This window comes from Crocodylus porosus, unplaced genomic scaffold, assembly GCF_001723895.1.
Source record: "Crocodylus porosus isolate Cpor-Errol unplaced genomic scaffold, CroPor_comp1, whole genome shotgun sequence".
Taxonomy (NCBI): Eukaryota; Metazoa; Chordata; order Crocodylia; family Crocodylidae; genus Crocodylus; species Crocodylus porosus.
The window spans coordinates 801,580-814,365 of record NW_017728943.1 but is presented as its reverse complement, the minus strand read 5'-3'; the positions used below and the strand labels follow the sequence as shown (position 1 = coordinate 814,365).

General features: G+C 44.5%; 1 protein-coding gene across 2 annotated transcripts in view; it reads left to right on the top strand.

Annotated features, from left to right (window-relative positions):
• SKAP1 (src kinase associated phosphoprotein 1) overlaps positions 1-12,786 on the top strand; it is a 255,305-nt gene that overhangs the window by 4,659 nt on the left and 237,860 nt on the right. For both annotated transcript variants that reach the window (XM_019548372.1, XM_019548371.1), the window contains exon 2: positions 5,482-5,587. In XM_019548372.1, the coding sequence (XP_019403917.1) occupies positions 5,482-5,587 (106 nt within the window). The remainder of the gene's footprint in view (positions 1-5,481; positions 5,588-12,786) is intronic.

Sequence of the window (12,786 nt, the reverse complement as noted above, 5' to 3'; positions counted from 1 at the left end):
CGGACTTGATGATCTGCTCAGGTCCCTTCCAACCCTACCAACTATGAAACTATGCAAGAGCTTGGTGTATCTATACTACTTGGCAGTTGCCCACCCTAGGGTGTCTGAAGTCCCTGTATTATTTTGCTGCTCCAAATCTTGCCCCTCTCCAGTATGAATATGTGGGGACAAGAGTGGAGGGAGTAATGGGCCAAGGTGAAATTAGAACTAAAAAATGTGAATGAGACTGGTGTGAACCTTGCATAGGTAAGTTTAGAGGGAAAACTATGCCTCTGAATAAGTTTAAGTGCAAAATCAGAACTGCTGTTTATTCCTTCTGATAGCTAGAAACAATGGTTGCAAAGAACAAGAGGCTTGCACAACACACATGGTATTTTAAAACCTTTCATCCCCCTCACTGAGTGCTGATTAGTTCCTAGAATTTAGTGCCACCATTTATAATGTTATTTACTACCTGGACTTTAGTGGTTGTGACATAATTTTATGGCACTGCATCTCCTACTGGATTAAAGTGGGTAATTCCGATCACATTTGCCAACTCTCCTGAAGCACTTGATGAAATTTCAACTTTTTTTTTTCCTTTTTAACCTTTTTAGCTGCAGGAAATGAAAAGGAGAGTTCTGTAAACTTTCAGAGTGGATCGCAGAGAGCAATCTATAAACATCAAGAATATAATGTTACAGACAAGCAGTAAAACTAACATTAGGGTGATTTACTCTAGACCTGCTTACATATTGCTCTTACTGATCTACTTTGAAAGTTTATGGCTGGGCTTTCTTTTTCATTTCCTGGTGCTATAAACATAGTAGATGGCTATGAAAGGGGGCTCAGCATAGCTTGGAGAAGTGATCGTGGTTTTATTATAACTTATCCAGCAGCTGATCCACACTGACATCTGAGTAAGTAAATACCATATTAGAGCTAATCACATACTCATAGAGTTAATCTGCTTTTAAAAATGATGGAGGGACAAAATATGTATTTATATTTTTATTAAGGTGGCCTGAGCTTTTTCAGTGTGTGTGGTTTTTTGGGGGTCCCCCCCCTTTCCCTCCACTCATTCATTGTAGAAATATGGCCCATAAAATATTTTTTCCCTTAAGTCTCCCTTTATGGCCTATTTCTGTTTCTCCACTTACGGAGAAACAAGTAAGCTTGTATATCATAAATTCCCCATTCTTGCTTCTGTCCCTTAGCTTTCATTTGCTGGTTTGTCTTTAGATTGTGCAAGTTATTCAGTGCAGGGGTATTTGGGAGCACATAAGTGGCATTAACAGAAGTCAGTTTTAAGTGGTTTGTGTCAAGAAGCATAAATGGTATTGTTGGGCCTCTGATGGGCTAGTAGTGCTATGTCCCCATCTCTCAAACTAAACTCAAAGAGGTGGGTTGGTCCAAGGGTGAGTAGTCAGTCTGAGTGCAGGTCTGCTCTGCCACATACTTCCCATGTAATCTTGGGCAAGTTGCCTATGGCTAGATTTACAAAGTTGAGGGGTAGGGAGATCATGTGCCAAAAGAGGTACCTGCTCCAGTGCTGAGGTGTTGCTGGCCTTCACAAAACACCTGGCTAAAATTTCTTTTGCTGGGTGTGTGCATAATTGCATAGGTCCTACTGGTGTGTCCATCTGATGCCTAAGCCCTGATTTGATTTACAGTTAGGCATTCCCACACCTGTCTCACCTCTGGGGCCTGACCTGAGAGACATGGTCTGATAATGTCCACCAAATGAAGCTTTGCACAAAATAAAACCAAGAAGCTGTAGGTAGTGATACCAGCCACCTTATGCCCAGTTACACAGTGGGTAAGGTTCTTTCCCAGTTTACATGGGATAGCTGGGTTCAAATCTCTTCTGCCTTATTTGGAGCAATATTTTGACTCCAAATCTTCCACCTCCAGGAAATCACCCTAGCCACTGGGCTGAAGAATATTCCGAGATGAGTTTTGGCTTCCACCAGAAATCAGTCCCAGGCACAATATACAGCTCTCAACTCACCACACTCAACGAGGAAGCCAGCATGACAGTTTGGCTTCCAAGCATACTAAGCTGGTGCAGTGTCTTACAGTGCTACTTTTCAACATCTCTTCTGTTGAAACTATTCCACTTGGCATGAATACTTGAATATTCATTAGCCTGGGGAGAGAGAACCTATAGCTTGGTGGTTAAGGCACTAACTTGGGAGCCTTGGGTTCCAGACCGTGCTTCAGTGAATAATTAATCCAGAGTGGAACATCTTAATATTTAAATATTTGCTGAGTCTGGAACCCAGGTCTCCTAGGTGAGTGCTCTAAGCACCAGACTGTGTAATCTCTTGCTCTTTGTCCTGAGTGAATATTCAAGTATTTTATTTAAAAGTGGATCAATTTCAGAAGAGACTGAAATTGCCACTTCTGTCTGCCTTTTTGGCTTTCTGGTTAGGGCACTCACTTGGCAAGGCGGGAGGTCTGGGTTCAGTGGATAGGGGAAGGGATTTGAACCTGTCTCCCACATCTGAAACAGGTGCTTTAACCCAGGGATGGCCAACCTGTGGCACAGGTGCCACAAGTACCATGGATAGCTTCTGTGTGTGGCACATGGCAGATGGGGGAGGGGACAGGCAGCAAAGTGACACATATGGCTGGGAAGAAAAAAATAGAGCATCAGATCAGGCAGGGAACATAGGGTAGGAAGGAGAAATCAGACTGGGTAAAGAAAAGGGGTTGGAGTGGTCCTTGGGATGGGTATGGGGCATTGTGGTGCCAAAAAGGTTGGCCCCCACCACTCTAACTGGTAAAATTGGTACAGCAAAAATGGCAATAGTGAATGTATTGGTTTCTTGTGCAGAAAGAAAGGGTTGAGCTTGAGTAGGCACTGGACTCCAAGGACAGTCACAGCTGAGTCTTTAACAATGATGGGTGCTCAGCAATTTTCTGATGTCTGGGCTTAGGCTGTGTCCCACTCTTTGGCAGGTTAGCTTAGGAGGTTCCTTGCTCATTTTGTATCCCCGAATTAGCACCCAGGATCCTCCTATACAATACATGGGGAGAATCAGGTGCTTAAGAATGGGATTCATAGAAGCCAGTGTCCCATTAGCCAGCATGGCACTGCAGTGCTCAGCAGTGTTGGTGCCTAAGTCAGTCTCATGCATCAAGCCCTTACTCTCTCCGTGCCTCAGTTCCTGCCTCTGCAGTGGGATAAGAACACCGTGGTGGCCTGAGGGTATGTGTGAAGCCTGGTGTGGTCAGACACTCTGGCACTGGAACCTGTACACCTTAGACATTGCAGAGCTGCCCCAGTCAGGGGTTAACAAGGCACAGCTGCTTCTGTTTGCTCTAATTGTGGGATAAAGGAGGGCAGCTGTGCTCTTACCAGGAAAGCAGAGCGAGCAGGTGGATTTTGTTAAGCTTTGTATGTAGAAGGAGTTGCTCCTTGGAAGTCGGAAGAGAGGAGACAATGACAGTAAATGAAGAGAAATGAGTTGGCCAATCTGAGTTTGGCTTATGCTTATTTATTAACTTGAGTTTAGTATCACCTTAGGTGCATGAAAACTGAAGATTTCAATAAACACAACCCAGGAGCAAGGACTTGTTTCGGAAACAAAAAGCTGTGTGAACTTGGTGTTAATTATTTAATTGTTGTTCCAGAGTTCTGCTTGCTTGTAGCTTCATGGGATAGGTAAGAATAGAAACTTGGTCTTTTGGCTGTTAGTACACGCTCAGAGTTCCTAGCTGGGCTATTCTTCCTCCAGACTTTGATGCATAGCATGCTGATTCACCCTGGCCCGTGATTTCCATTTTAAAGTGCTATTATAACTTCAGCATTCTTTTAGTGTGTCTTGTTGTGTGTCATGGAGCAGGTGGTAGAAGGAAATTAAGGTTGATGAGTTAGACAGAAAAGGATATTCCTCCTGTGCCATTTTGATCTTGAAAATGTGCTGTGTACTTGCAGGTGGAGGAGGTGGGTTTTAAAAAGCTGTGTGAACTCCTAGGGTGTACTAAAGACAGTACTCTCTTTTTGGCTAACTTACATGCAGCAGAAGCATAAAGCTTTGGAAGTCTTGCAAGCAGGATATTAAACTCTCATTAGTGTCACAGTTAGGGGTATGTTCCATCTTGGGCAGGCCTGTGCACGCACAGCACTGGCTTTGCTTCCAGTTTCTCCTCTACCAGTATAAACTGGCAGTCACACCCCTTTGAAATGAATGGCCTTATGCTGGTATAAGTGAGAACGGAATTAGATTCTCAGTCTCTGAACAACTGTTTTACAGTTCTTCAGAAAGGAGCACAGATATCTATACAAATAAGGTATCTTTCGACAAATAGCAGAACAGTGGGAATGAATTACTTTCCAGGTAATTTCTGTTTGAGAGTGTTTTTCAGGATGCTTAGTCTGGCTCAGTTAAGACAAGCACATGCAGTTTGGAAGGTATACAGTACTAGTCTTTCACATGAAGCAGTTTATTAGATCATAGAAATGCATCTACCCAGACAACCTTAGTAACCCATCATCTCTTCTTTTAAACCATATTTACTCTGTGTCTAATCCTCCCACCCCCATCTTCCCTTATCGAGTACATTATAGACATGGTTTATCTTGTATTGCACCAATAAACATTGGGGATCCTGCACTGCAATACAAATGCATCTTGAACTGAACCATAAGTAAGGCTTTGTTGAGTGCTGTCTCTTCGTAAAGATAAGTTTTGTTCAGAATAAAAAACCTGGGTTCTATCTTATTTCCCAGACATGCAGGTGAATATCCCATACTGAGTTTTGGATCCCGATGTGGACAGCATGGCATCTACTGCTTTTCTATTTAACATTGAAAAAGAGGTTTTTTTCCCCCCACCTGGTACCCAAGTGTCTGGTATCACCAACATGGGGGGGGGCTTGGGACTCTCTTCACTCAAGTGAGCACACAAGTGCTATTGTTCAGGTGCTTCCAGCTTTGGAACCATTCTTTTCTGCTGCAATCAAGAGGCATTTTGCCCCTCTGGGGAGCTGGAATTACCCACTTTATGGGTAAAAAGCATTTGTATTCAGCATCATACTAAAGTTTTCCATTTCCTCTCTCTGCTTTTTCTTCTGTTCATTTATTTTCATTGCACTCCTTCCCTCTTTTCCCCTACCACCCTTACACCCAGTTTAACTTTTTGACTTTGTCTTTTATGTTAAGTTTTGCCTAATTTTGTTTGTCTTCCCCACACTGCTCTTGTTTGAGCAACTTCTTCACTGTTTCTTCTTGACTTTGAACCTTTCTCATTGGCATTATTTGTGCAGTTTGCTTTTTTTTAATCTCTGGTTATATTAAATACTTGCCTAATTTCTCCAGGTGAAAAATTTTCAGACTTATTCTGCCTTTCACTTGTGTTATTTGATATCATGGTCCTAAACTCTCCCTCTACTCCGTCATGTACGTGTTTCTTATTTGGAAACAAGTTTTTGGTTCCTCATCTAATTATTGCCTTACCCCATGTAGTTTTTTGACTGATATAGTTCTCTTTGCAGATGCTGAAGTTTATCTGATGGATGGGCTGCAGAATGAGAACCTGAGTGCTAGAGCAAGAGAAGAGAGAGAGATGATTCTTTTCAACTTCCAGCATATCAAAGCCAGGTTTGTAATTTCTGCACCAAGTTCTGATGGGAGCAGTTCCTCTGCAGGCAGCAGTGCTGGGATTCTAGGTCCACACCAGCAGAACTGCAGGTCTTGGCACCCAAACTCATTGAACAGATTTAGCAGTTGCATTTGGGTGGCATTCTCAAAAGTGCCATTGGATAGATGAGCACGTGAGCAGCAAAAGGGGGGTGGGGTGTAAGAGTGACTTTACCTAAAAGATTTTATTTAGAATTCAGGCATGCAGATGGTGGTGGGCTAGTAGGTTTCCCTTGCCTGCTCCAGGACTGGGAGGGAACACTCAGGTGAGGGCGGGGGTGCCTCTGGGCACAGAGGGAAAGGGAGGGGGTAAATTCTTACCTGATTTGGACTGAAAGAAGTCCCAGGCTACTGTTCCTGCCAGGTGGTCAGTACAGGGGGGTGTGAGGTTGAACCACTGCACCCCCTCTGGATCTGTCCTTGCATGGGACTCTAAATGATGCTCTTTCCAGACTTGTGCAAAATGGCACATGAGTGGAATCCTTCCTGTCAAATATTTTTTTCCATTTTAAGCTCTGTGGGGTAGGGATCATGTCTTTTTTTGTGTGTGTGTGTGCAGATCCTGTGACACAGGTGTTGTCAGAAACAAGTAATAAAATGAATATTATTCTTTACTGGAAGATTTTGCAAACAGGCACGTGAGTGAATATTCACCATGTAGAAAATTTGCCCTTCTAAATACTGTGTTGGGATAGTGAGCCTAGAGGCCTGCCCTGCCACGCTGTTGCTAACAGGGTGTATTTTTGGAAGTGTGTACTTTGATCTGCCATTGAGATAGGGAGCCATTTTCAGTGTTAAGGTTCAGGCTGGAATTTCTATTCCAAAATGCCCTACTCCCAGAATTTTGAGGGTGCTATTTTTTTGGGTCCATGATTTTGGTACAGGACCAAAATATGGTTTAAATAAAACTGCAGTCAAGTCCCTGAAAAGCAAAGAATTTTATCCTTCAGAAGGGCACAGCCAGATTCTATTCCCTACTGTCCCTCTGAAGAACTTTGCAAGATGCCCTGCTGTATCTTAATCGATCTTTCCTGCTGGCTAATTAAGCATCAGTTTTACTCAGCAACTCAGGACTGTGTAATTATCAGCCTGGGTTGCCCTGAATAACTGAAACAAGCCAAATGCAGGAGAAGATGGAAGCCTTTGAAAAAATGAGGCCTGCATTTTATACATGTAAAATAATGTCCATAATATTGCAAAAACAAGTGCTTTCCTGTATATTAGGAACAGGCTGGTAGAATTTGCCTGAAACACCCCACCGGTATTGGGTGTTTATCCTGCTGGGAGAAAATTAAGGGCTAAATTGTCAGGCACAAAATTGTTAGGCACATTGCAAAATTGTCAGCCACACAGAAATTAAATTTGTGGTCCATTTATTTGCCTTTATGGCATTTTAGGTTTCATGTCTTCCAGCTTTTCTCTGCTACCATGGCACCATGAAACTTTTTAAATGAAAGCTGAGACACTAGGCTTTATTAAAAAATACCAAATAGCCAGAGATTTACAATAAAAATGTGCGAGTTGGCAATGCTGGATTGTTTGAGTTACTGAGGCAGGCTATTTGTTACCCTACCCAGTTAAAGAGATGGGAATGATTCTTTGGGGAATAGAGGATCTAGGGTGTGGGCTGTTAAGCCCTGAGGGGAGCACCTTCTGAGCAGAAAGCATATTGTTTCTTTAATAACAAAGCAGTAAAAACTGCGGATAGGGAATGAATATGACCATGCTGTATTTTTGGTGCAATTTGGAAAAAAATCACTTGCCACAGTAAGTTTTTTAAATTCTTAGTTACCTGCATTCTCAACAAGTGAAATATTTAATACTTAGATTCTAACATAGCTATATCTTTTAATGCTCTGGGAATACAAAAGTCTGTGTTCAGAGATGTACATTTTTTTTATAGATGGTCTTTTTTGTAATGTAAGGAACGTTGTTCTGAACTCCAGCACTACAAGGGAGATGGGAGGTGACTAATAGTGTGTTGTGCACATTAATACCATTGTAAGCGGCACCTTTTTTAAGTGTCAAAGCAGTTGAAAGAAAGCGTCATTTCTATATGGCTGATGTTAAGAAAAATGACTCTGCAACGCAAGTTACCATCTCACAGGGGTGTACGTCTACGTGTACAGGTCTATTTCAGTGGCACTGCCTTTCTCCTCTTCCTGTGTTAGAAGAGAGCATTACATTTCTTTTATGACTACTGAGATAATAGAATTGGTTTTAAGTTTCAGTTTAGAGGACAATTCTGCTGTCGTTCTACAGATGGCATCCAGTTGGAGAGCGCAGCAGACACCAATGGGGATGTAACTGTGACGGTGTTTGGTCTGCAGAATCCTTGCTTATGGGGTTGATGCACCGGTTAATGAATCTAGCTTGTCAAGCTGAGTAGCCAGAGCTGTTAATTAGAAATACCATCCATTTTACTTGTTAAACAGGGCAAATTTGGTGCTTGGGTGCTGAGGTCATCCATCTCTTTAATTTTGAACCTCTCTATGAAACTGTTCAGCGTAAGTATGGGTATAAAAAGACTGAGACAGTATAACATGGGACCTGTGTTGCAACTGTCTGAGAAGTGACTTCTCAGTATTTGTCTGTCCTTTACTGTATACTATATAAATTATAAAAGAAGTCTTCTGCATGATTCTGTTAATCTCACATATTGCTTTGTAAAGTTAGAGAAAGTTTATGGTGCACTCTTTTCTCTGCATGTGGGTAAACATGTGGGGGCCCAATCCTACTGTCTTTGAAGCTGCTGTAAAATTCTTGGTAGCTTTAAGCAGAACTGGTCTTTGATACCAGTTACAAACAATTCTACCAGAAGAAAGCAACAGTCCTCAGTCCAAGTCTGCAGGGCATTGAAAGTTTTCTAGTGGTATTTCTTGCTGGGTGTAATTTGGGAATGGAAAGAGAAGTCTGTGAATGTTGTTTTTCTGACCTGAAGAATTAAGAAAATGATTTGTGGTAGCAGATTACTGTAATAATAGCCACTGCGTCTTTTAAAGTATCTAAGCAGGCTTTGCTGCGAGCACAGTGCAGGTTCATCTCTTCAGGGAGTTTGCTGTGGTTTTTGTGGTAGGTATTCAGGAAATTGTTGGTAGTCATGTTCAGGAAGCAACTGCATCTTTGGCGCAGGCCTTGCATTGTCTGCTTTTCACCTCTTTGTTTCATGAAATATAACACTGCATATAGAATTTCATTATTCAGATTTATAATGGAGATAAGTAACGTGTCTAACAGTTAGAGAGATGCATCTCTGAAAGGGAAGGGGCCTCAGACCACGTGATTATTCCAAGCCAGGTTTAATAACTGTTCCTGTAACTTGGCCTGCAGGTCTTTATACCCCTCCCTTTCCCATGACCTAATACTGTTTCCCCAAAGGGAGTTTTTTGCTCTTGACTATAGTGCAAGCAATGCGGGACCTTCTGTCTGCAAGTGCTGCTGTGAGGATGTATTGTTGTCTACCTACTGCAGGAAGTGCAGTCGGAAGGAAACAGAATTATTTTTGCAGTTTGTAATTAGCTGTGAGGCGGTTTGTCATGGTTTAGTTTGAAACATACTGTAAAAAAAGCACTCTAGTCTGTGGCGGAGGGGCTTCTGCTTTCTGACTTGGTTATGAAGGTTTGCATGCTCTATTTTGAAGAATGCGTTTGTCTATTTAAAGAGATGTCATTTTGAAACAATCTATGTAAACCGTAGATAATTTTGGTTCCCATTCTAGCCCCGCATTTCTTAAACGTGTGCTTGTGCACTTCGGCCTGTCAAGCTTGCATGGTTTTGCAATCAAATTAGCTTTTGTGCATCTTGCATACAGCAGAATAAAGTCACAGAAGTTTGAAGAAGTGACAGCATCATGTGCTAGTATGTGGACATGTGGCATGTCATCTGTTCCCCCTTAACTCCCCTTTGGATGTTCTCTTAATGTGCGTTAAGAGTGCGTCTGTGAGAGATCTCACTCCACTCTGTGTGTACCTTTCACTCAGGATTCTTGAACGCAAGGAGAGTAATTAGAGTGCATAGTGACTTCACATCCTAGCTAATAACTTTCCTGGGTGGATAGGCCCAGGAAGACAGAGAAGAGAAGAGAAGTGAAGACAGAGTGTAGCACCTAACATCCAAGTCCCACTTCACCTCTAAGGCATTATACTTAAGTGCCCAAGCAGAGTCCTATTCCACCTTGTAAAAGTCCCTGTAAAAAAAATTACAGTAAAAGCTGTGTTATCCAGCACTTTACCATCCAGAATGCTCTATTAACTGGCATCTGTCATAGATGGCAATACAAATCTTCCTTCACGTACCCAGAAAAATTCAAACAGCCATCCGACATCTTGCCGTGCACTTCTCATAGATCTGTTGTTTATGGAAGCTTGAGGACGCTGGCAAGTGGTGTCAGTAGCGGCAGTTTCAGTTGTAAACATCCGCCATCCACCACTGTGATCGCGTTGTGCTTGTGCTGTATTGTGACTTTGCTGCTGAATATCTCACCCATCCTGCAACTATGGCTACCAACAGTCCATCAACAAGCAGAGGACAGAAGTGAAAGCTAACCATAAGTATAACTCTTAGATAACCAGCATATTTGATTAACTGGCATCCCCCCATTCCCCATGGATGCCGGATAACAGAGCTTTTACTGTAATTCAAAAAGTGGGTGGGTCCTTCTTCTCTTTGCTGCCTTATATAACTTAATCTTAAGGCTAAGAGGAAGGTGAGATATAAAATTTGACATGTTTATGGTTTTCAGAGGACTTGAACAGGGTGGAAATATAGTTGCACTTAATATTTGGACCCACATTCACATTTTCCTGGAGCCCAAAAGGATCGCAGGGGTGGCAGCCTGTAAGGGGATTGTCATGCCTGCTACCTCATATGTTGGCTTGGCTCCCCTGGGAGCCTCTCAGCCAGCCTTCTGGATACAAACAACAGCCCTTGCCCCAAACAAATGCATAAAGCAAAACTTTAACCTTTTTCCAGATGGCAAGCGAGGCCTTTGTAGGTCTGGCCCTTTCTTAATAGCAAGTTCTTCTGGGTTCCAGGCTGCCTCCTGTCTAGAAACCACTCCTTGCTCTTTCTCCCCTTAGGTTTTTACCTCCTAGCTGAGTGATTCTCAACCAGAATGTTGCAGGGGTGCAGCCAGATTATTTGAAGGGCACTAGGATATAAGCAAATAAGTGCAGGCATAGGCTTGTCTCTGCCTGGTTGATCCCTCATGCCCCTTGCAAAGAGTTATACACTGTTATATATAAACTAGCAAAATGCCCATCAGCTACGTGGCATGGGGTGCAGCCTTGGGGTGTGGCACAGGGCACCCGGGGGTGGGGGGAGAGAGCAGGCACAGGGTGCGTGCCGCACCCTGTGGCTGTGTGTTGCAGCCGGTAGGCACTCCCATGCTGGCTTCCGACGTGGCACCCTGGCACTCCTGTGGGAGTAGGACTGAGCTCCGTGTGGTGGGGATGGGAAGAGCTGGTTTGGTGGGTACACAATAAATGGAAGTGCAGCAAAAAAAAAAAAAAAAAGAACTTGCAACTACAGGAGCTTGCTAGTTGCTGATGTAGGGGGAGCCCAAGATTATGATCCCAGGCTTCCCCTGTACCAGCAGTGAGGTGTGATTGGATCTGATACTGGATCCCACCATCATGTCTTCTGCCATGTGCTGTGTGGATCACGTATCAGACCCTATTGCACCTCGAACTGGATGTCCAGGTGGGCCCTCTAGATTTTGAAACTGGGTGCCACTAAATTCACAAAAGTTATGGGGGGGTGCCTTGAGGCCAGTGAGGCATACTTTGATTCCAAAAAGGTTGAGAGCCATGGTTCTAGCTAATCAACCACAGCTGGGCTCCCACCCCTAGGGCTTTCAGTCTCCCTTAAAGGGTCAGACTGCTCTGTTACACAGCCTCTAATCCAGTTTGGGAGCTAAGGCTGCACTTGCAGAGCTGCCCACATTAAGTGGTAGGAGTTTGGGCTAAGTAGTTAAGTAAAGCCTTCTGCATACCTCATTGCAGCTATTGACTTTAGGATTGTGGCTGTTTCTACTTATGATTCTGAATTTTAAGCGTAATTAATAGAGCCCAACCATGGTTTTAATATCTAAAGAATTCTAATATAATAAAAAGATTAGTCTGTCTGTCTGTGCGTCTGTCTGTCTGTCTGTAACACTTTTGTGCCACTGTGCATGCGCCACCAAGAGGGCGGGCAGTGATTGGCTGTGCTGTCCAGGCTGTGCGGGCCCAAGTTTGAGCTGCTGCCGGGGAAGTTTATGGTGGCGGGAAACACCCCAGCCACCGGAGCAGCGGTGCTTCCCCACACCTTCCAGCCTGAGGGCAAAGGGGGTGGGGATCACAGTGGTGGCAGCCCCCGCTGTCCCCCAGGACAGCAGGCAGGGAGGGGGAGGTGGATGCAGGCCAAATGGATGTGGAGTAGCGGTGGGGGGGAGGCTTGGAGCAGGGATGGACCTGGAGTGGTGGTGGTGGGAGGGAGCAGGGCTGGATGCAGGGCTCTGTCTCTCCCCGCCCCCCGCCCCCCCATTCTTTATGGGTAATTAATAAGATTCATGTAAAAGCAACCTGTGATGCAGCTTAAAAAAAAATCAGCCAGTCTAGGCCAAGGACCAAATTACTGTTTGGCCCTTAGCTCTGGGCAGTCCTGCTGCCCTGTATTCTAAGAACAAGTTGAGGGCTAAGTTCTAGCTCTGCAGGGGCTTCTGGCCTGGGACCACGTGACTGCCCCGCGCCAGAACTTTGGGTAAGGGAGGGAGAAGGGCAGGGAAGCAGCACAGGGAAAAGCTGAACACAGGGTGGGGAAAGTGGCTCCTTGCCCCCCCCATGTCCAGTGCCCTGAGCTCGCATCCCACCTAGGGCTGCTTGTGCCTGCTCCAGACAGCCCCGTGCCAGCTGCAAACAACTGCAGCAGGGAGCACTGGCCATGGGGTGGGGGAGGGGCTGCTTTTCCCCTCCCTGCGCTCAGCTTTTCCCTGGGCTCCTTCCCAGCACAGAGGAAAGTGGCCCCTCCCCCACCCCATGGCCGGTGCTCCCTGCTTCAGCTGCTCACTGCCTATGTGGGGCTGTCCAGAGCAAGTGCAGGTAGCCCCAGGCGGGCTGCAAGTGGCTTCAGTGCAAGGCGCTGGGCACGGGGTGGGGAGGGGCTGCTTCCTCCTGCCCATG